The sequence below is a fragment of the Telopea speciosissima genome, chromosome 10 (genome assembly GCF_018873765.1).
Source record: "Telopea speciosissima isolate NSW1024214 ecotype Mountain lineage chromosome 10, Tspe_v1, whole genome shotgun sequence".
Lineage (NCBI taxonomy): Eukaryota > Viridiplantae > Streptophyta > Magnoliopsida > Proteales > Proteaceae > Telopea > Telopea speciosissima.
The window spans coordinates 43,191,970-43,216,519 of record NC_057925.1 but is presented as its reverse complement, the minus strand read 5'-3'; the positions used below and the strand labels follow the sequence as shown (position 1 = coordinate 43,216,519).

The following is a 24,550-nucleotide window of genomic DNA, read 5'->3' as shown; positions in this document are numbered from 1 at the left end:
GTGAATCATTGAGAATTATCCAATCCAAGTTTCTTTCTAACTTTTTCTCTATTATATGACATTCTCTCTACTCAATCTCTACTCAAAATTATTTAGAATTTGGAGGAGGTAGTGTTCGTTACAACTAAGACTCCCCCAACCCCTCAGCAACCCTTATTTGGGTAATCCACTCCTCCTCATCTTCCTTTGCCTTTGCCTTTGGCTTTTTCCCAAATCATGAGTTGTTAAGATCCCTTTCCCTTAACTTCTTCTCCAAACCAAATCCTTATTCCCTCCTTAGTCCCTCCCTCCCTCCCTAAGTAACCAAGTTCATCCCCCCCCTCCCTCTTCTTATATTATTTAAAATTTATAGGTTTTCCCCATCTCCCTAATCTTCTCAATCTTTTCAGATTCAACCCCTCCCCCAATTATATTCTAGACTCAATTAAAATTCTCAATTTAAAATCTAACAAAGAAATTTTTGATTCCGATCTGAGGGACGACGAAGAACCAATAAGTGATTGGTCACATTGTCATGAAATTCTTTTCTAAAAGGACGTATCTAATGCACGAGGCTCTTGTCACTACAGGATCTAGGGAGGTCATGAAATTCTATACTAATTTTTCATATTTGGAAAATCATGTCTTTTTACTCAACTTCCCCTCTTCAAAATCTGGTGAGTCGAGTGAGTCTAATATATATGGTTAGGACATGTCATTTTTTTTTCTATTTTTTAAATACATTAATTATGTAAAATTCATTAAAAAAATCAGTGATATCGTATATCATTAAATTCTGAATTTCTAATAATATATAGAAAAAAAAATGATTAAGGTTGCTGCTTCCTCCTCGTCCAGTTCATCTCCAACCCTATTACTACATTCCAATTCGAAGTGCCATTGTTGATCTCTCAAGGAATTGGATCTCATTCTTCCTTCTAGGCATCATATGTTAGGATATGAGAGACAAAGATACTAGAAGGTACTAGAATTTGGTGCTCCATACAAAATTTATTTGTCGTCGTTATAAATATGTTAGCATCGAATGAAGGGTTTGTGGAAAAGCCTGGAGAGAGCCAAGGTGACCAGAGGAGGCAATAAAGGTGCTCTATTGACCTAACTCAGAGTTTAATTAACTTGATTAAAAATGAACATACTCTATCGGAATATCATCATTTATCAAGCTTGGGCTAGTCTTCATGTCTCTTGACCAGATTTTTTATTTTTTGTTCTCCAAAAACTTCACATAATTGTGTTTTAATGTAAATGCATAAAGGTGCTTAGAATATCTCAAATCACCATCGTATCCAATGCTAACCTTGCCTTACCCTCACCCACCCTTAAAAAACATTTTCACAACAAACAAACAAACAAACAAAAACAAATTATTCTTTCTTGTAGTCTCCTCCCTTCCTCAGTTCCTCTGTTTTCTTTTTTTTTGCTTTTGAAAAATCTGAGATTTAAGTGCGTGAATGTACAAGGAAACAAATGTGTGTTCACAAGGTCCACACCGAAATATTCGCACATGCTCACGTGTCACCATGTGAGCTTATCATCTGGAAGCCAAGCAACCGCCGTCAAGTCTTCCACGCGTCCCTTAATTACAAATCCTAATGACGGCCGCCCATTGTCTAACACAGTTTACCTTCTACTCCTAATTAAGAAGGGTAAAATTGTAATTTAATGCGCCAAACTTACCAAATCCTTTTACAGTCTTTACTTGTACATATATATATATATATATATAAATAAAGACCTTCACACGACCAACGTTAACTAAAACCATTTTCTTTCCAATCCCAATTCGATCAGCCATGGAATGGACCAGAGGCCGCATCATTGGCCGTGGCTCTTCCGCCACCGTTTCCCTCGCTATGTCTCGTCGGACCGGTGAGATTTTTGCAGTGAAATCTGCAGAGATTTCCAGATCAGAATTCCTGCAAAGAGAACAGAGTGTTCTCTCTTTGATCAATTGTCCTCGCATAGTTGGTTACGTTGGAAGCGACGTAACGTATGAGAATGGTCGGCTCATGTACAATCTCTTCATGGAGTATATCTCCGGTGGAACCCTCACCGAAGCTGTTCAAGACCACGGTGGTCGCCTCCAGGAATCTGAAATCCGGTCTCACACTCGAGCAATTTTACAGGGTTTAGATTACCTTCACTCCCGTGGTCTCGTGCATTGTGACATTAAGGGTCGGAATGTTTTGATTGGAGTTGATGGTGCCAAAATTGCCGACTTGGGTTGCACGAGAAGTGTCGACGAGCAGGCGCCGGCGATGCCGATTGCAGGGACCCCTGTTTTCATGGCACCTGAAGTGGCTAGAGGTGATGAACAGAGTTTTCCGGCAGACGTATGGGCCCTGGGATGTACCGTAATTGAGATGGCCACAGGACGTCCTCCATGGCCAGATGTTTCAGACCCAGTCTCTGCTCTTCACCGGATCGCATTTTCTTCTGATATGCCGGATTTTCCAAGTTTACTGTCGGAGGAAGCAAAGGATTTTCTGAGCAAATGTCTCAAGAGAAATCCAAAGGAGCGATGGACGGCAGATCAGCTCCTTAAACACCCATTTCTCGATGAAGATTCGAAGCAAATTCAGGGCTCTACCACTTCAATTTCTCCCACAAGCATACTCGATCAAGGCTTTTGGGACTCATTGGAAGAATCAGATACAGAGACACCACCACTTCATGTGCCCAAGCAATTGGTATTGGGTTCTTCAAATTCTCCGGCAGAAAGAATCCGGCTGCTGATCGTAGACCACCCATCGTCATCTTCGACTCCAAAGCTGCCCGATTGGACTTGGGACAAAAATTGGGTCACAGTCAGAAGCAAGAACTACGCGGAGACTAGTGGGTCGGCTTATACGGTCTGGATGAGTGACGAAGTAGAGCTGGAGTTGCTTAAAAGAAGCTCTTCCGTCATTAATGGAGTTGAACACCACATCCCTTACAACATAAATAGTAGTGGTAGCAATAGTAGCAGCTTTTCTATAACCTGTAAAGATGTTGGTGCTTTAACTGTATCTTCCAATCCCAATTATGAGTTTGCACGGGAAAAGGAATTTTTACTTTCTTCAGTTTCAATTAAAAGTTTTTATTGAAACGCTTTACTGTGTACAGTGTGATATGGTTGTGTGAGTGACTCTGTATAAGCGATGAGGACCGGCGGTGTGGCGTTCCGATGCCGGAGGAGACAGGGACGATTAAATTCCTCTCTTCCAATTACCAATGTGGTGGGCCGTTGAGATGGACTGACCATGAAGCATGAGCCCACAAATCCCTTTATTTTTTAGTTTTAGGTTTCGAGAAAGTCGGTGATGACTTGTTACAGGTCAACCCTTTATGTCCACCAATCCACCGTGTGTAAGCAAAAAAAAAAGCTCAAGTTGTGAATGGAAGAGACTTTGAGTGTCAAAGTCAAATATGGCCCGAGGGATGTGTACTGTGTTCTTGTGCGTGTGTTTTATCGGGTTGGGTAAGTTGGGATTTGAACCCACTTAAGCATTAGGCACTTGAGCCCAATTAACCATAAATAGAGGAGATAATGGTCCAACGTGGACGGCATTGACACGAAGGTGTTCTTCCACGTGTGCAACCATTCCTAAATGGCTCAAATTCTAATCATGGTTGGTCAATCCAATTGAATCAGATTACTTTATGGTAGATTCAGGTTTTAGAATGAGGGTAACTAAATGTTAGAATTACAATACAAACACCCAAAGATTTACGCAACCAAACGCAATGTTACCAATTTTAGTTTGCCAGGGTCAATTCTCCGTTTTTGGGATTTGGATTTAATTGGTGAGTAGTAGCACTGTCTCCAAGGTCATACTCCAGAGTCGGATAGTTAGTAAATACTCATATTATACCCATATTATATATGTATCTGAATATTTAATTCAAAATGTATTTTAAAGTACAAATGCATTTATAAGAAAAAAACATCTTTTTTAAAGGTGTCATATTATACATGTATTATAAGCATATTATACATTTTACTTAGGTTTGTTACATTTAAAAAAAAAAAAATCAAAACAAAACCCCAAATCCGTCGTCCTTGAGCCCCTGACTACTCCCCTTCTTGGTCCCATCTTGGTTCCCGTTTGAATTCACCGGCAGTCGACGAATCTACATCTAATGCTCAAATCGGATGAGGTTAGAGGATTTTATGCCTTGCATGGTGCATACCAAAAGTTTAGCGTTGAGTTGGAATAGAGGATACCATGTGGACGGTGATTTTCTGCATACCAAAAGTTTAGCTAGGATTTATTGCGTTTTCCTTTTGATAAAATCACCGTCCACATGCTATTGTTTTGTTTATTAGGTGGTGCATGTGTGTCACATAGTGAATATATATTCCTATTTTAACTTACAAGGTGGCCTATATTAAACACGTATTAAACACATATCATATTATTAACATACGTGTTTTATTATGCCGGATTTTTTAAAAAGTATTATTGTTGTTTGACGTTTAATTGTTGTACGTATACGTATCTATATTATTATCGTTCCCAAATTTTCTAAGGTCCAGAGTTGACCAGGGTTTTAAGAATTGGAAGTTGGATCAGTGTATCAGCAGATTCAAATCGAAATCGGTCGTGATCGATCCCAATTTCCACCGGTCTGACACAGCTGATTCACACCCGAAAATCCCCCAGAAATTCTCTGTTTTTTTTATCTGAGGATTGATTCTAAGGTTCTTAAGAACCGATTCCGATCCGATCCGGATCGGATTCACCAATGACGGATTATTGGTGTGGCCTGGCCCTACGCTGGCCCATTTGTTTAAGATCTTTATTTATGATTGTATGGTTCACGGTATGTGCCATCAAACATAATAACGTCATATAATCGTCACTTGCATGCAATATACCATATTCATCCACCTCTTAATCAAGTGGTAAGTTTTACCAGAAAAGGAAAAAAAAAATCAAGTGGTAAGGAACTTAGACTGTTGTAGTCACGTCCTGGGATGCAATTCCATTTTCACAACACCACCACCCCCCCCCACCCCCAAATAATAATAATCATGAGGGAAAATTTCACGGACACCTCCTAAAAGTATCCAATTTCTCATAAACTTACCATACTTGGTCAAAATGTCATAGACACCCCAAACGTTAAGCACAGTTAGTACCCAAAGGTGAAATATCCATTTTGCCCCTTAGTTATTTAAATAAAAGGACAAAGCTGTCATTTCATCTTCTTCCCTAAATATCCATTTTACCCCTTAGTTACTTAAAGAAAAGGAAAAAATTGTCATTTCATCTTCTTCCCTCTATGGCTCCGCTCCGCGACCATCACCTGCTCCGGCTACGATGACCATTACCATCGGCAAGGCAAGGAGAATGCGAACTAAAGAAGAGCGACAAAACGAGGCAAATACATCTTCCATTTCCGAAACCCCATCACCGACCCTCTCTCAAAACCCATCTCTGCTAAAACCGCCATCATCTCCATTAACCCCTATTTCTCCTTTCATCCCTATTCTTTTCTCTTTATTTATTTATTTATTTTATCATTTTCATTCTAAAAACCCTCATCCCACCATCCCCGATTCTCCTCTTCATTTCTTTTCACTTCTAATCTAACCCACAGCCTTGTCTAAACAAAACCCCAATCTGAATTCCAGCCATGACCACACCCATCCTCAACTAATTTATCATTTCTGATCCCATCATGTCTTTGATTTCCTTTTCCATTTTCCCTCCCAATAACCATCGGATCCCTATTTCTTTTCTTTTATTCCCATTTTTCCAAACCCAACACAGCATCAGAATCCATTGGCTTTCAAGCTCTCTGGAATCCATTGTCAGCTGTGGTGCAAAGAAATTTGGAGCAGAAAAAATAGAAGAAGATTAGGAAGAAGAAGAGAAAACCCGGGCAGAGAAGAAGGAGATGAGGAGGAAATTGGGCGGACATAGAACGAGGGCTGGAGGGGGTGGCAGTTGTGGTGGTGGTGGCGGCGGCGGAAGAAACAGCAGAAGGAGAAGAAGGGGAGAAAAAAGGAATAAAAAAAAAGTATTGAATAAAAACAAGGGCAAAATTGTCTTTTTCTAAAAACTAACTTCTAACATCATTAATTCATCATTAAGGGTATTATAGGGATTTCATTGTGGTAAGGGTAATTTTGCCATTTAAAAAGAGTTAACAGACACTTAACTGTAGAGACTAACAGAGTGGACTAAATTGAAATCAATTCATAAAAATAGGGGGTGTCTGTGACATTTTGACCAAGTATGGTAAGTTTCTGAGATATTGGATACTTTTAGGGGGTGTCCGTGAAATTTTCCCTAATAATAATAATAGGGAGAAAGAACACAAATCGGTGTTGTGTGTGGGTGTGTACCTGGAGCATACGTCTAGACACAGTTTGACGCAAAAAGACTACCACACCCCCTGAAAAGATTGAAAGGTTTGGGGTACGACGTTCTTTTGTTGCTGGGCTATGTTGGGCACAAGTACACGCCCACACACATCACCGGGTAGAGTTCCTTTTCCCATAATAATAATAATAAAAGATCTCTAGTACTAGAACTATAAGAGGTGAACCATGTGTCTCTCATTTACTCTTTACATATGAATATATGGTGTTTTATTCTAAGTCATGGAAAGGAGAAAATCAAACTCTTATAAAACTCTTACATGAATACTATCTTGTATTGAGGTCAGAGATTAATATGAGAAAGTCCAATATCCCCTTTAACCTTAACACTCGTGTGCATCAATGCAGATATATCTAATCTCACAGGTTTAACTGTGGTGACCAATCATGGAAAATACCATGCTCTTTTAACATATTTTGGAAGAACTAAGAAATCTTTGTTTTCCAATATAGTGGAAAGGATTCACTCAAAATTAGCTACTAGAAGGAAATCCTCCTCTCGATCAGTTGCAGACATAGAAATTCTCATTAACTTAGTTGTTACTAGTATTTCATCTTATGCTATGTCTATGTTTCTAATTCCTATTAACACTTGTTGTGAGTTAAATAAAGGAGTATGTTGGATTAATTGGGCAAATTGGTTGGTGGCTTGGGTTTTCATGACTTCGAGAGTTTTACCATAGCTTTGTTAACTCCTTAAGGTTGGCAGATTCTTCATAATAGTGAGGTTCTACGGGTGCGTGTTTTAAAAGGGAAATACTTCTCTCAAACTACTTTTCTTGAAACTACTGGACGACAGAATAGATCATGGGCTTGGAAGAGTCTTCTGAAGGGTAGAGATATCCTTAATTGCAGCCTTCGGAGGTGAGATGGTAATGAGGCCTTAACTTCAATATACAAGGACATCCGGATTACTTCTTTACGTGGAGTTCACATTACTAGTTTGTCGGCCTCGACACTCCAATTGCTTAACCCCGAAGAAGCCACATGGCGTAGTCATGAGCTCAGTGCGGAGACACGTAACTTACCCTTAGTGAAATCACAACCCTTAACCTCATATCTTTGGGTATATTAAAAAGGTTGTACCACTGGACGGTTTGAGCACCATATTGGCAAAGGTGTGATGAGAGGTATATGAAACACCTTGACATGTCCTAGTCTAGCCTCATGCATCATGTAAAGATGTAGAGACAGTGGCGTTCGACGTGGGACAACCACTTCCTTTCTACGAATACAAGATGAATTCATGTACAAATTGGAGGGCTTTTACAGAGACTAGGATTTTTTCTGTGAAAATTGCTTACCATTTCACTTTTTCCCATTGTAGCAGTGGAGCTTCCACCTCTTTTGATCCATTCAGGACTCATCTATGGAGTCTAAATGTCCTACCAAAACTAAACTGTTCTTTCGGCATTGTAGCTCTAACACCTTGGTAATAAATTTTATTTTTTTCGGCCACTTATCTCCTCAACCTCTTTTCCTTGTGTGCAATGTTGAGGTTGAATCAATTATTCATATGTTGTTTTGTTGCCCTTTTGCTGTGGCTTACTGCTGTGCCTCTCCACTTCGGCTAGATTCTACAGAATTCGAAGGTGCTCAGTTTAAAGACTGGTTCACTTTCATCTCCACTCCATTCAAAGATGTACACCTAATCGGTTAGATTTCAATATTCAATAGTCTTCCTTATCCTGGCAAATCTTGAAGACTCGGAATTGAGTCATCTTTAGCCAACTTTAACCATGTCTACTGGACACTATGTGTGCATTCATGCTGTTGTGGAGGACAATTATATTGGCTTTCTTGGCCAAATACCTCTAACTGGTCCACCCTTGGCCCTTATTCAAGTCACATGGGTGCATGCATGTTCCTTCATCTCATGCTTTGGTGCACTCTGATGGCGCTTGGTCCTCCACAACTAAACGAGATGAAAGGGGTGTGCTTCTCTTGATTGCTATTGGTACTTTCATTGTTGCACAATCTAAGGCTGACTTTAGCTTCTTAGCCTTTGTAATGAAGGCTAAAGTGCTTTTGGATGGCCTTTTGTTCGCCCAACAATTTCATTTCACAGCTCTAGTGCTCTGCTCGGATTGTTAAACTATAATCTTTGCTCTACTTCACATGAGAACTTCTCTAGTCTAGGTGACGCTTACTATTGCAAATGATATTTTTTCTCTTTCCTCGACTTTTTAAAGTTTACATTTCCTGTATATTGCTTGTGTCTAAAGGAAAATATTTTATAGGACAATAATTTGACGGGTGCGGAATGTTGGGCAGTTGAGAAACATCATATAGATAAACTCAATGTAGTCGAGATGAAGAAGTTGAGATGAATAAGTGGAAAAAAAAGATAGGAAAGTTAAAGTAAGGAATGATCATATTAGAGCTGATTTGGGAGTAGCTCTGATACATGATAAGTTACGAGAAAGTTGAAAGAGTTATTACTGAAGTGGATTTTCTCACATCGTCGTATGTGAGTTTCCCATGTATTTATAACTTGTAAATTAGTTACAAACTATGAGAGATTACAAAGGATAACAACAACAGTGTATGGTGTTACAATGGATAAGAATAACAAAGAGTTTTATAGGAAGCAGGTTGGCTGGGAGCTATCTTGATAGAGTCGTGTTCTATCTTGGTAGAAGACTCAAATGGTTGATGTGTACTGTTACACCCCCTCAAGCGCAACTGAGGGTCGACCACAGTAAGCTTGGAACGAAGAGACTCAAACCTGATGATGGCCGTAGGTTTGGTCAGAATATCGACAGTTTGATCTAGGGTAGAATGATCTGAACATCAAGTAGCTTCTTCGTAACCTGGTCACAAATGAAATGATAATAAATTTTGAAGTGTTTTGTTCGCACACGAAAGACAGGATTGGCGGCAAGATACGTAGCCCTAATGTTGTCACACCAGATAATGGGCGAACGAGGAGGAGAGTAGCCAAGTTCTTGAAGTAAGTACTGTAGCATAAGGAGTTCAGAAGCGGTGTTTGCAACACCTTTGTACTCAGATTTGGTGCTATAGCGAGCCACCGTAGGCTGCTTCTTCAAACTCCAAGAGATAATGTTAGGCCCAAGAAAGATACTGAACCCACTGGTAGACATCCTATCTTCGAACTCCAGGAGATTACATTCTGATAGATTCAGGTTTCAGAATTAGGATAACCAACTATTAGAATTACAAATCTAAAGATACTCTAATCTATGGATGTTACATTTGAATCAATGCAAACACCTAAATTTCAGATCTTGTCAATCAGATGGGTATCGACACCTAAATTCCGGAAAAGGAAATGTTTAAAGGTAACATTTAAGTTTTAAGGCATGGATATTAAGTGAAATTTGTCTACATTTTGAGTAAGATACCTGGGCCAAGATTATATATGTGATGCATGACAGCATCCAGCGATCTGGGTGTTTTATTTACTAGTTCTGTGAACCAGTTTGCATCAAAGAATCCCCCTGGTGTTATGATTAATGGCTTTACATGAAAACCCCTGTAGATATTATGCACTCTTTTTTTGAGAGAGATCACATCAGATGCGTACTGGTCGGCTGCAACGCTTGTACCAACTCCATTCCCACTCAATTCATTTCCTGACAAGTGAAAATAATTTTAATAGATTTCCGACATAATAGACGAGTGAGAAGAAAATTGTGACATGTAGACCCTTTGACTAGTGCTACTTGTTCTATGTGGCTAGGGCAGTGCAAGATTTTGTGTGTGTGTGTGTGTGTATTTGGGGGGGGGGGGGGGGAGGAGTAGTGTAAAACTATCCTGTTTGTTCCTTTTTGCAGTGTTTCTGTTTTCCATGTTGTCATTAGTCCCACAGACACTTTCCATAGAAAATTTCTATTCAATAAATTCAAAGAAACTGGTAAAATGATTTTAATCATAGTGCAAACGTGTAATACAATGAGAGTCCAGAGGCTGACATTAAAAGTGTCTATATATTTAACTAGTTCAGATGATCTGTGTTATCTGGAGAATTTGGATCCATGAGGCAGAACCCCCACCTCCCTCTTCTAACTTTAAAACCAAGAATCATTGTAGTTAACCTTTGGCTTAACAACACATGCATTCTTACCAAGCTCCCAACCATGTATTGTATAATTCTTGTTGACGGTATAGCGTATAAGGGATTCCTGTTAGATTAAATCGATCCGAATAGGGACAAAATCTCAAAAGCCAGGATCTCCATAGGGTGTTCAAGAATACAATCAAATAAATAATAGAAAACAGGGATAGAACCACCAACATTGTTCGCATCCATAGTGATGATGATTGCAGCGGAAAATAAAGAACAAAGATCTAGGTGCTTCCCCTCTATTCCCAAAGTAATTGGCTTGATAAGAATACCGAATGCGCTGGGACGATGAACACTGAATATCTCCCTCTCTTTCAAGAATGCACTCCTCAATAGCAATTGAGAATAATAAGTTGTGATGGGTAGAGGGGGGACCTAGCTCTCCTTATATAGTAATCCCTATAGGGTCTGACTCATCACAGTCCCAATACGAATCTATCTGACCTATACTAAGCCAGTCCACATTAGACTTCTAATATAACTTAATGACCCCACTTTATTAGACCAAAATCCTAATTAGTTTGGTTTAGGGATTTAATTATGTCCATATGGAATTTAATTAGAACTAAAATTCTAACAATCTCCCACTTGGACTTACATTAAATTTCTTATTTTTAAAAGGATTTAAAAACAGTTTTGACCAAAACAAATCACAGGCTAACAACTCTTTAAGAAAACTTTATGTGCACAATTTTTAAAATAAATTGGTCTAGAGGTCATATTAGAAAGTCAATCTTATCCCATAGAGTTTTAGACACCGAATCATGGCGGTAACTACATCTATGATCAAGCGACATAGAGCCTTCCATGGTCACGAGAGCCCTCAACTCTACTAACATGGATGCAATGTGGTAGTGTGGCAACGAGATAATACTCACGTAGTGATTCCTTATGTATTATCCATTTATCAGTCCAAAATTTATCTTCTTTAAATGGCACAGGCTCACTAGAGAAATAAACTTTGTGATTCTAACGAATCTGTATGTCTCATAAAAAATAACTCGAGTTATACTTTATGTGTAACAAGATATACCTTTAGGCTAACAACTTAATGCCCTAGCCTTGCTTAAGGTTAACACATTCCTTAAGACTTTAAAATAAAAAATATATTCATCATGTCAATAAACAAAACACCCATGTATTTAAAAGAAACTGCATGCAATGACACCTGATACATATATAAATAAAAGTTTACCATAAGGTAAAAATACAGATGAAAAGAAACTTTAAATTACAATGAAGCAAAATAAAAAAAACTCCCACTAACTAACCCATGATGCAACTAAGCCCATGCTCATGACATGTCTCTCAAAAACACAAGGGCGAAGACCTTTGGTTAGGGGATCTGCAACCATATTATCTGTACCAATATGCTCCACTGCAATGTCACCTTCCTTTACTCTCTCCTTTATGGTCAAATACTTGATCTCCATGTGTTTAGACCCTCTAAGTCCTTTATTGTTGTTTATAACCAACACAGTAGAACTGTTATCCCAGTATATCTAGATGGGTCTATCCACAAAATCTACAATAGTCAACTCCTTTATGAGATTTCTATGCCAAATAGCCTGGGTAGCAACCCCATAGCATGCTACAAACTCTGCCTGCATAGTCGAAGTGGTCACCAATGTTTGTTTTTTACTCTTCCATGATACTGCCCCTCCTACCATCAAGAAAACATAACCTGATGTGGATTTCCTGTCATCCTCACAGTCAGCAAAGTCAGAGTCTGTATACCTCACTAGCTTGAGTTCAGAAACGTGTCTATAAGTCAGCATATAATCTCTGTCCCCTTCAAGTACGTCAATACTTTCTTGGAAGCAACCCAGTGGCTAAGACCAGGATCTGACTGATACCTGCCAAGAAGTCCCATCACAAAAGCAATATCCGGTCTGGTACAGACCTGAGCATACATGATACTACCAAGTGCACTAGCATAAGGCACCTTCTTCATTTCATCCCTCTCAGCTTCATTTTTTGGGTACTGTGTCGAACTCAGTTTGTTACCCTTGAGAACAGGAACATTCTCGGGTTTGCAATCCAGCATACTGAACCTCTCCAGAACACGATCAACATAAGTCCTCTGAGAAAGACTTAATAAATGGTAAGAACGATCCCTATGGATCTCAATCCCAAGAACAAAAGAGGCCTCACCAAGGTCCTTCATGCCGAATTCCCTAGATAAAAGTTGCTTTGTATTATGCAACATCCCTAGGTCACTGCTTGCAAGCAGGATGTCATCCACATACAGAATGAGAAAACAGAATTTGCTCCCACTGACCTTGTGATATATACACTGATCCACTTTATTTTTCATAAAACCAAACGAAGTCACAACACTGTCAAATTTCAGATACCACTGCCTAGAAGCTTGTTTGAGACCATAGATAAACTTCTTGAGTCTACACACAAGATGATCTGAATCATCCACTGCAAAACCCTCAGACTAAACCATATAGACTTCCTCATCAAGATTGCCATTGAGAAAGGCGATTTTGACATCCATCTGATGCAACTCCATATCAAAATGAGCTACCAATGCCATGATCACCCTGAAAGAATCCTTCGAGGAGACTGGAGAAAAAGTCCCATTATAGTCTACTCCCTCTCTCTGAGTGAATCCCTTGGCTATCAATTTGGCTTTAAACCACTCAACTTTTCCTTTGGAATCTCTTTTGGTTTTATACACCCATTTGCAACCAATGGGCTTACAACCTTTAGGTAAATCAACAAGCTTTCAAACATCATTATGTTTCATCGATTGTATTTCATCTCTCATCGCATCTAACCACAAATCTGACTGAGGACTAGAAACAACGCCTGAATAAGTAACTGGATCGACCACACAACCAATGTCATAGTCATGTTCTCCCAGATAGACCTCATAGATAGGTGATATAGCTGACTTTCTCTCCCTGGTGGATCTCCGTAATGGTGCCACTACTGTCTCAATCTGAATCTAAAGAATCTCAGCTGGAACTGCATCAATGATAGGATCCTCAACCGCATGCTGAATAAGAGGAATCTCATCAGGTGCTACATGAATGTCAGGGACGGTATCAATATCAGGCTCTTGAACTCCAGTAGGTGTAACCAATGGCACAGTATGCCCCACATCCGTCTGAATAGGTAAAAGAATAGGTACTGATGTACCAACCATGTGACTATCTTGAACAGTCTGAGAACAATCATTCTTTTAAGCCACATCAAATTCCAGAAGCTTCACTGTCTGTGACTCCACAATCCTAGTACCTCCGCAGGGATTATAAAATTTATATCCCTTCGAATGTTCTGGATAGCTGACAAAGTAGCAACGAGTAGTCTTGGGATCCAACTTGTTTAAAGTCGGATTATACAACTTCACTTCTGCAGGGCACCCCCAAACTCTAAGATGGTTTAAACTGGATTTACAATCGGTCCACAACTCAAAAGGTGTAAGAGGAGCGGCTTTAGTAGGTACACGGTTAAGGATATAAAGAACAATTTTCAAGGCTTCACCCTATAAGAACTTAGGTAAATTAGTCCTACTAACCATACTCCTCACCATGTCCATAAGGGTGCAGTTACGCCTTTCGGCGATCCCATTTTGTTCAGGACTTCTTGGCATAGTAAACTGACTAACTATTCCAGAATCCTCAAGGTATTTGACAAACGAGCCCTTAAGCTGTCCAGCATCGCCATGTCTGCCATAATACTCACCCCCACGATCAGATCTAACAATTTTAATAACTTTTCCTAACTGTTTCTCAATTTCAGTCCTAAAAATCTTGAACTTGTCAAGAGATTCAGACTTTTCTTTAATTAAGTACATGTATCTATATCGGGAATAGTCATCTATAAAAGTGATGAAATAAAAATTTTTACACAATGTGGCTGAATAGGGACCACTGATGTCAGTGTGAATGACCTCTAACAGGTCAGAACTACGGACTGCAATTTTCTTCTTTATTTTGGTCATCTTTCCCTTACAACAGTCTACACAAGTTTCTAGATCACATTCGAGAGTAGGCAGGATGTCAGACTTTATTAGCCTTTTCACTCTTGCCTTAAAAATATGACCTAGCCTCTTATGCCACAATGTGAAAGACCGTTCTTTAGATAAGGGTCTTTTAGAAACAACGCTTTCAACATTATAAGAGACGTAGATATCAGTGGGAGACAAATACAATCTATATAATCCATTGGAAATAAAGCAGGAATCAACTTTAGTTGAATTAAAAAAAATAAATTAACCATAGTATTCTTTATTTCAAAATAGAAACCACTAATGTCCAAAACTGAAACCGAAATTAAATTCCGCCTAAAAGACGGTACATAAAAAGTGTTCTTTAAAGTCAATTTAAAATCAGAATCTAATAATAAAATGACATCTCCCACGAACTCTACTTCAGAATGTCCATCATTTCCTACGACCAGCCTTGATTCATCCTTGTTTGGCCTCCTCCGGTTTATGAACCCCTGTATGGTAAAAGCAACATGGTTAGTTGCACCGCTATCTAGCCACCAAGAACTGGATGGGGCTTCTGATAGATTGGATTCACAAACAAAAGCCAAAGAATCATTACCTGATGGCTGCTTAGGCTTGAGTAACCAAGCCTTGTATTTGTCACAGTCCTTCTTCATTTGACCCTTCTTCTTGCAAAAGAAGCAGCGATCACTCTCTTTTTTCAAAGAGTCTTTCTTGGGTCCCAAATTGTTAGTCTGATCAGACTATTTATTGGCAGACTTAGGAGTATGATTTTTAGACTTTTTACTCTTATAGGCTTTAGAAGTAAATAGGGCAGCAGGCTTTTCTCTTTCTTTAGTTTCTCTTCCTCAGACATAACCCTAGAAATTAGGTCATTAATACTCCAGACTCCATCTTAGAAAATGTAGTTGGTTTTTATGATGCCAAAGTTAGAAGGTAGGGTATTTAAGGCTTGATGGACAATTAGGACATCTGGAAGAGGATGTCTAAGGCTTTGAGTTTAGTTTGGTAATCAACCATCCTAATAATGTAATCCCTAACACCCCTAGAACCATCATATTTCATATTAAATAACCCTTGCAGAAGTGTCCCAATCTCAGCATTCAATGAAACTTTGTATCTCTTGGAGAGATTGCATCTAGCGATTCCCTAGCAGTACATTTCTCAGGCAGACCACTTTTTAGGTGTTCCGGTATCGATCTCTTTATGGATAGTATACTGAGTCGATTACTCTTTTGCCATGCAGCATGCACAGACTTTTCATCTTCATTACTATCAGCAGTTAGATCCATTGGTGTATCCATAATAAGGGACGTGTGCACATCTGTCATTTTCATAGCAAACATAATGTCCTCTTTTCACTTCTTAAAGTTTGACCCAGTGAGGAGCTCAATAGTAACCATGTTATTATTGACAGAGAAGGTGACTGAAAATTTAAACAATAAACAGTACAATAATTAAAATGATGCAAGTACAGCTTGAAAACTTTATAAGCTAACAAGAATTTTACATACATCATTGTAAAAACACCTTTGGGGTGAATTCTCAACATGCAATTGTAAAAATCCCTACATACCAGTGGCCATGGAAATACAACCCAACTTTCAAAATCCACCACCTTCGGGTATGCAGAATTTTAGGGTCAGCCTATTCACATACATACTATATATGTACCCCTTCAAGTACCAATACATGATCACCACTTTTGGGTGTATGACCACACATCAGAGTTGAAGGACATCCCATAACTGTATAAGACCGGTGTTTCACAAATCCAACAAGGAAGGTCGCTTTGGCGGCTGCATCTTGTCGAAACCATGAAACCCTCTTTCGGGACTTTTCAAAATTACTTACATCCTTAAACAATGTGTTATTTTATAATTGATGACAAGGGGCTTTAAATGTCTTAAAATTAATACAAAAATAATAATAATTCTGTTAATCAAGGTAGGTATTCCAGCAAGTCAGAAATTGGTTCGGTTCCCAATAGAACGAACCGATAAGTTATATAAAAGGGCATGCATCAAAAGAATACCAAAAATATTTAAAATATACATATCTGATTAAAACAGAGGGCACCACTGTGTAGAGCACAAAAAAACAGAGCCAACGCAAAAAATGGGACCCCAAACGGAGTCTTGTAGCCCCTAGAAAGCTCGGTCAAAGTTCAAGTCCAAATTCGGTTGACTGTATTGGTCAAACCGGTCCAAACGGTCAAACCAAATTCAATTCGAGTCAACCCCGGTTCAACCAAATCGGTTCAGTTTTGGTCCGACCGGGTCCAGGTCAAAATTCGGGTTACCGGGTCAGGTCAGCGGTTCGGGAAACGGGTCGACCCGACGGCTCATGTTAGTAGGTCTATATAACTGTCAGGGGCGCACGATCGCAAACCCCGTAAAATGCCTTTTTTTTTTTTTTTTTTTTTTAACTTTTGTCGGCGAGTGAGATCACCCGCGACTGTCGTGGGAGCGGGAGAGCTCGTCCGGTGGCCGCCGACGGTGATCCACCCACCGAAATTTTTGATTTTTTGAGCTCTACGCCCCCATGTGATCAGATTTGATTTTTGCCCGTAAAAAAAAATGGCAGTATGCCATGTCTGTACGGATTTTTCAAAAAATTGAAAAAACCCTAGAAACCTTGATTCGAATCGAAATTTTTTGATTCCCTTAGCCTGTTCTATTATTTTGAATCCATATAGGTTCAAGAACGGATCTATGGAGGCTCTGATACCACATGTTAGAATAAATCGATCCGAATAGGGATAAAATCCCAAAAGCCAGGATCTCCATAGGGCGTTCAAGAACACAATCAAATAAATAATAGAAAACAGGGATAGAACCACCAACCTTGTTTCACATCCACAGTGATGATGATTGCAACAAAAAATAAAGAACAAAGATTTAGGTGCTTCCCCTCTATTCCCAAAGTAACTGATTTGATGAGAATACCGAATGCGCAGAGATGACGAACATTGAATATCTCCCTCTCTTTCAAGAATGCACTCCTCAATAGCAATTGAGAATAATAAGTTGTGATGGGTAGAGGGGGACCTAGCTCTCCTTATATAGTAATCCCTATAGGGTCTGACTCATCATAGTCCCAATAGGAATCTATCTGGCCCACACTAAGCTAGTCCACATTAGACTTCTAATATAACTTAATGACCCCACTTTATTAGACCAAAACCCTAATTAGCCTGGTTTAGGGATTTAATTATGTCCATATGGAATTTTATTAGAACTAAAATTCTAACAATTCTGCATTTGTAGAATTCCAAGGTCCTACTGCAGAGCCATCAGATGTCAGAGTCCTTCCGCTGAGTGCATTTAATCCGAAGATAACTACAGCCCTAAATAAGGTGAACAGAGTGAGAGCAATGTAAAAGAAAATAGACTTGAAATGTATCAACAAATGCTTCAGCCCAGTTCATATCATTGTTTGAAAAAAAAAAAAACAAAAAAAAAACAGTTCGTATATACAAAACAGAAAAAAATAATGAGAAATTTCGGTTACCCAGCCTTTTTGAAGAAAGTGCTAAGTTCATCCCATCTAGACATTGGTAGACAGCCTTCAGAGAAGCCAAACATCTCAGAGTTATTAACAAATTGGGGACAGGGTTGCTGTGGCTTTCCAGTCTCATATATAACCTTATCTTGCAATGTTCCACTCAATCTAATTTTCGAGGGCTTAAAAGCTGCAAAATTTAATTTTCCGAGTAAGGAATTGTCTCTTTGATAGTAGTAAAAGATGAGTGCCCAAACTAATGAGTCCAATTAAGAGTAAGAGAGGCTGTACCTTTAACAGCATTTAACAAAATTGTGTTGTTAAGATCCTGCATGAAAAGCAAAAGAATAAACATATGAATTACAGAATTAGCACGAATCAATTGTTTGAATCACTTTAAACCAATGTTTGCTCGGGAAAAGGAATTTTTACTTTCTTCAGTTTCAATTAAAAGTATTTGTTGAAACGCTTTACTGTGTACAGTGTGATATGATTGTGTGACTCTGTATAAGCGATGAGGACCGGCGGTGTAGCGTTCCGATGCCGGGAGGAGACGGGCGATTAAATTCCTCTGTTCCAATTTCTAATGTGGTGGGCCGTTGAGATGGACTGACCATGAAGCATGAGCCCACAAACGACTTAATTTTTTAGTTTTAGGTTTACAGAAAGTCGGTGATGACATTTTACAGGTCAACCCTTTATTTATGTCCACCAATACACCGTGTGTAAGCAAAAAAACGCTCAAGATGTGAATGGAAGAGACTTTGAGTGTCAAAATCAAACATTCGGTCTCTAAACATTATACCGTGTTCTTGACATTTTGTGCGTGTGTTTTATCGGGTTGGGTAAGTTGGGATTTGAACCCACTTAAGCGTTAGGCACTTAAGGTCCAATTAACAATAAATAGAGGAGATAATGGTCCAACGTCGACGGCATTGACACGAAGGTGTTCTTCCACGTGTGCAACCATTCCTAAATGACTCAAATTCTAATCATGGTTGGTCAATCAAATTGAATCAGATTACTTTCTGTTAGATTCAGGTTTCAGAATGAGGGTAACTAAATGTTAGAATTATAATGCAAACACCCAGAGATTTACGCAACCAAACGCAATGTTACAAATTCTAGTTGGCCAGGGTCAATTCTCGATTCTAAGGGCTTGGATTTAATTGGTGAGTAGTAGCACTGTCTCCAAGGTCATGGTGAGTTGTAGCACTGTCTCTAAGGTCATACTCCAGAGTCGGATAGTTAGTAAATACATGTATTATATCTATATTATACGTGTATCTGAATATTTAATTCAAAATGTATTTTAAAATACAAATGCATTTATAAGAAAAAACATATTTTTTAAAGGTGTCGTATTATACATATATTATAAACATATTATACATTTTACTTAGGTTTGTTACATTTAAAAAAACAAAGAAATCAAAACAAAACCCCAAATCTCTCGTCCTTGAGCCCCTGACTGCTGCCCTTCTTCTTCTTCTTCTTCTTCTCCATCTTTGTTCCCGTTTGAATTCACCGGCAGCCGACGAATCTACATCTAATTCTCAAATCGGATGAGGTTAGAGGATTTTATGTCTTGCATAGTGCATACCAAAAGTTTAGCGTTGAGTTGGAATAGAGGATACCATGTGGACGGTGATTTTATGCATACCAAAAGTTTAGCTAGGATTTATTGTGTTTTCTTTTTGATAAAATCACCGTCCACATGCTATTGTTTTGCTTATTAGGTGGTGCATGTGTGTCACATAGTGAATATATATTCCTATTTTAACTTACAAGGTGGCCTGTATTAAATACGTATTAAACACATACCATATTATTGTCGTACGTGTTTTATTATGTCAGATTTTTTAAAAGTATTATTGTTGTTTGACCCATTTAATTGTTATATGTATACATACCTATTTTATTATCGTTCCCAAATTTACTAAGGTCCAGAGTCGACCAAGGTTTTAAGAATTGGAAGTCGGATCAGTGTATCAGCAGATTCAAATCAGAATTGGTCGTGATCGATCCCAATTCCCCCAGAAATTCTCTGTTTTTTTTATCTGAGGATTGATCCTAAGGTTCTTAAGAACCGATTCCGATCCGATCCGAATCGGATTCACCACTGACGGATTCTATGTTTTAAATCCCTGGACTCGACTATCGCACCGACATGTGATTTTCACACCATGTAGAGCTAGCGAGCATTGGTGTGGCCTGGCCCTACGCTGGCCCATTTGTTTAAGATCTTTATTTATGATTGTAAGGTTCACGGTATATGCCATCATACATAATAACCATTTTCACACTCCCCCAAAAAATAATAATAATAATAATAATCGATGCTGTGTGGGTGTGTACGCAACGTAGAGACACAATCCGATGCAAAAGATTACTACACCCCGAAAAGATTGAAAGGTTGGTGATCGATGAACATAAAATCATCGGATAGTACTGTTCCTTTTCCCATAATAATAATAATAAAAGATCTCTTAGTACTAGAACTATAAGAGGTGAACCATGTGTCTCTCATTTACTCTTTACATACGAATATATGGTGTTTTATTCTGAGTCATGGAAAGGGGAAAATCAAACTCTTATAAAACTCTTACATGAATACTATCTTGTATTGAGGTCAGAGATTAATATGAGAAAGTCCAATATCCCCTTTAACCTTAACACTCTTGTGCATCAATGCAGATATATCTAATGTCACAGGTTTAACTGTGGTGACCAATCATGGAAAATACCATGCTCTTTTAACATATTTTGGAAGAACTAAGAAATCTTTGTTTTCCAATATAGTGGAAAGGATTCACTCAAAATTAGCTACTAGAAGGAAATCCTCCTCTCGATCAGTTGCAGACAGAGAAATTCTCATTAACTTAGTTGTTACTAGTATTTCATCTTATGCTATGTCTATGTTTCTAATTCCTATTAACACTTGTTGTGAGTTAAATAAGCTTGTTACATATTTTTGGCGGAAAAATGATTGTGATAAAGGAGTATATTGGATTAATTGGGCAAATTGGTTGGTGGCTTGGGTTTTCATGACTTCGAGAGTTTTACCATAGCTTTGTTAACTCCTTAAGGTTGGCAGATTCTTCATAATAGTGAGGTTCTACGGGTGCGTGTTTTAAAAGGGAAATACTTCTCTCAAACTACTTTTCCTGAAACTACTGGACGACAGAATAGATCATGGGCTTGGAAGAGTCTCCTGAAGGGTAGAGAATTGCGACCTTCGGAGGTGAGATGGTAATGGGGCCTTAACTTCAATATACAGGGACATCCGGATTCCTTCTTTACGTGGAGTTCATATTACTAGTTTGCTGGCCTCAACACTCCAATTGCTTAAACCCCAAGAAGCCACATGGCGTAGTCATGAGCTCAGTGTGGAGACACGTGACTTACCCTTAGTGAAATCACAACCTTTAACCTCATATCTTCGGGTATATTAAAAAGGTTGTACCACTGGACGGTTTGAGCACCATATTGGCAAAGGTGTGATGAGAGGTATATGAAACACCTTGACATGTCCTAATCCAGCCTCATGCATCATGTAAAGATGTAGAGACAGTGGCGTTCGGCGTGGGACAACCACTTGCTTTCTACGAATACAAGATGAATTCATGTACAAATTGGAGGGCTTTTACAGAAACTAGGATATTTTCTGTGAAAATTGCTTACCATTTCACTTTTTCCCATCGTAGCAGTGGAGCTTCCCCCTCTTTTGATCTATTCAGGACTCATCTATGGAGTCTAAATGTCCTACCAAAATTAAATTGTTCTTTTGGCATTGTAGCTCTAACACCTTGGTAATAAATTTTAGTTTTTTCGGCCACTTATCTCCTCAACCTCTTTTCCTTGTGTGCAATGTTGAGGTTGAATCAATTATTCATATGTTGTTTTGTTGCCCTTTTGCAGTGGCTTACTGCTATGCCTCTCCACTTCAGCTAGATTCTACAGAATTCCAAGGTGCTTAGTTTAAAGACTGGTTCACTTTCATCTCCACTCCATTCAAAGATGTACACCTAATCGGTTAGATTTCAATATTCAATAGTTTTCCTTATCCTGGGAAATCTTGAAGACTCGGAATTGAGTCATCTTGAACCAACTTTAACCATGTCTACTGGACACTATGTGTGCATTCATGCTGTTGTGGAGGACAGTTATATTGGCTTTCTTAGCCAAATACCTCTAACTGGTCCACCCTTGGCCCTTATTCAAGTCACATGGGTGCATGTTCCTCCATCTCATGCTTTGGTGCACTCTGATGGCGCTTGGTCCTCCACAACTAAACGAGGTGAAAGGGGTGTGCTTCTCTTGATTGCTATTGGTACTTTCATTGTTGCACAATCAAAGGCTGACTTTAGCTTCTTAGCCTTTGTAATGAAGGCTAAAGAGCTTTTGGATGGCCTTTTGTTCGCCCAACAATTTCATCTCACAGCTCTAGTGCTCTGCTCGGATTGTCAAACTGTAATCTTTGCTCTACTTCACATGAGAACTTCTCTAGTCTAGGTGACGCTTACTATTGCAGATGATATTTTTTCTCTTTCCTCGACTTTTTAAAGTTTAAATTTCTTGTATATTGCTCATGTCTAAAGGAAAATATTTTATAGGACAATAATTCGACCGGTGCGGAATGTTGGCCAGTAGAGAAACATCATATAGATAAACTCAGTGTAGTAGAGACGAAGAAGTTGAGATGAATAAGTGGAAAAAAAATAGGAAAGTTAAAGTAAGGAATGATCATATTCGAGTTGATTTGGGAGTAGGTCTGATACATGATTGATGAGGCATAAAACACCCCTCCTATCAGAGGCTGCCACATGGCCGACCCGACCTCGGTCAGGAACGAGTTGGGCCGAGTCGGAGCCGGGCGGCGTCGTCGCCGATAAGTCACCCGATAGAACCGGACTCGAGCAGAACTAGCGATGGCCGAGCTCATACAGAGTCAACCATAGACTCCTGATCGAGCTTGCGGCCGAGATTAACCCCTCGGCCGACCTCCCTTGCCGACCTCCTCTGCCGACCTCCGAGGCCGAGTCCTCCTCCACTAAAGCTCCCATAGCACCCCACCAGGGATCTCCGGCCATGTCAACACGTCCCGAGAATCGTGGGATAGGAATCGAGCCACGATTCTGCGCATCACGGATCGCACTCTACATGGACTCTTACCTTAATAAGAGCCCGACCACGAAAATAACTCTCCACTCCGCTCTACGCAGAGAACCTTCGAAAGAAGGACTCCTACCATACTAGGACTCGCCAACCATCTCGCTCCTCCTCACTCTATAAATACCCGTATGGAGCACCATTCATCGCTTGCTTTTTACTACGCGATTCTGTTGTCGCGTTGGAGACCCGACTTGAGCATCGGAGAGTCCTAGGCCGGAGCCACACTGGCCCTCTTGCGCTCATTGCTTGATTTTTGCAGTTCATCCACGGCGAACCAAACACCGAAGGGTTTCACACGCAATGATTTGGCGCCGTCTGTGGGAGCGATATCGGCAAGCATCGTCGTTTCTACCAATTCCAAGAGCAATAACAATGGTGCACACGAGGTCGGGGCAACATGGCTCGACTTCCCGCATAGAAGAGCCGCAGCCCGTTGTGCAGACGAGGAGATCACCGCCTCCCGAAGCCTCTCGGCAGGGGATAAATAGAAGACCCCCTAGAGCAAAGTGCGTGTGCCAGCCATCAAGGGCACCATTCCCCACCGAGAGTGGAAACGGGAGGTGCGCTAACCACGGCCGCGGCTAGCGCGGGCAGGCCGAGCCAAGCTTGGACGGATTGGCCTACCAGCACCGCCACCCTTGCCGGAGAGTTTGGACCCCGGCCCCGGCAAATAATCGACAGTCATGGATTTGCAGTGCAGATGCTCCACACCAATGAGATGCTGCGCACCTTCATGAACAGTTGCAGGCGGGCTAATGGGCCGCCATCGCCGCACCCCCGCTCCGTGCACGCAGAGAGAAACTTGCGGCAAAATGGTGGCCGGCGTAGAGCCGAACCGAGTCGAGCCGCGTCCTAGCACCCGTCTTGTCGAAGACTCCACCTCCGCGCCCTAAGCGGGCGCTCGGCGGGATGAACAAGAGCATCGCCAAAGCCCGCGACGCAGGCGAGAAATCGAACCGATCGGCTCGGTAGCGAGGAGGTCGGTATTTTCGGACGGATCGGAGAGAGGACGAACAGCCGAGAAGAGTCCGAGAACAAAGGAAAGACCCGGTGGAAAGGCGCGCGCCGAGACAAGGAGAAGGATCTCGTCGTACTCCCGGGTGTCAGAGCTCACCTCCCCGAGAAGAACAACAGGGGAGTCCCCGGGGTCCAACTTCCAGGGAAGAAAGAAGAACAAGGAAGGATGGTGAGGACCGAGCTGACCAGAATGGCCGACTACAACGGGACGATCGACCCTATCGACCCCGGGCTGAGGAGCCGGTTGGCCGAGCACCCGAAATTGAGCTGGAAAAGCGGCTACGAGACTTGGCAGAGAAAGTGGAGGGGTTGAAGAAACAAGCGACCCCGGATGCCTACTCTTTGGTCGGGCGTCACCCTTATCCTCCCGAGATCATGACCGCACCGCTACAGAATGGGTTCAAACCTCCCCCGTTCGACCGATATG

The 24,550-nt window shown here is 40.3% G+C and overlaps 2 protein-coding genes across 2 annotated transcripts; one reads left to right on the top strand and one right to left on the bottom strand.

Annotated features, from left to right (window-relative positions):
• The first annotated feature begins 1,776 nt into the window (after positions 1-1,776).
• On the top strand, positions 1,777-3,086 carry LOC122643603 (mitogen-activated protein kinase kinase kinase 18-like). The gene is made up of 2 exons (XM_043837215.1): positions 1,777-2,077; positions 2,159-3,086. The coding sequence occupies exons 1-2, from the start codon at positions 1,794-1,796 to the stop codon at positions 3,084-3,086; spliced, it is 1,212 nt and encodes a 403-aa protein (XP_043693150.1). The 5' UTR covers positions 1,777-1,793.
• A 6,871-nt stretch (positions 3,087-9,957) lies between these two features.
• On the bottom strand, positions 9,958-21,633 carry LOC122643602 (heparanase-like protein 3). The gene is made up of 6 exons (XM_043837214.1): positions 21,616-21,633; positions 18,223-18,259; positions 17,941-18,121; positions 17,681-17,776; positions 10,461-10,518; positions 9,958-9,969 (listed from the first exon to the last, which is right to left on the bottom strand). The coding sequence occupies exons 1-6, from the start codon at positions 21,631-21,633 to the stop codon at positions 9,958-9,960; spliced, it is 402 nt and encodes a 133-aa protein (XP_043693149.1).
• Positions 21,634-24,550: the final 2,917 nt, after the last annotated feature.

Coding starts and splice junctions, on each gene's coding strand:
- LOC122643602 (XM_043837214.1), bottom strand. Junction 18,122..18,222: donor TTTGTTAAATGCTGTTAAAG/GTACAGCCTCTC, acceptor TAAATTTTGCAG/CTTTTAAGCCCTCGAAAATT. Junction 17,777..17,940: donor ACTTTCTTCAAAAAGGCTGG/GTAACCGAAATT, acceptor CACCTTATTTAG/GGCTGTAGTTATCTTCGGAT.
- LOC122643603 (XM_043837215.1), top strand. CDS start 1,794: ATGGAATGGACCAGAGGCCGCATCATTGGCCGTGGCTCTTCCGCCACC. Junction 2,078..2,158: donor GCTGTTCAAGACCACGGTGG/TCGCCTCCAGGA, acceptor CCGTGGTCTCGT/GCATTGTGACATTAAGGGTC.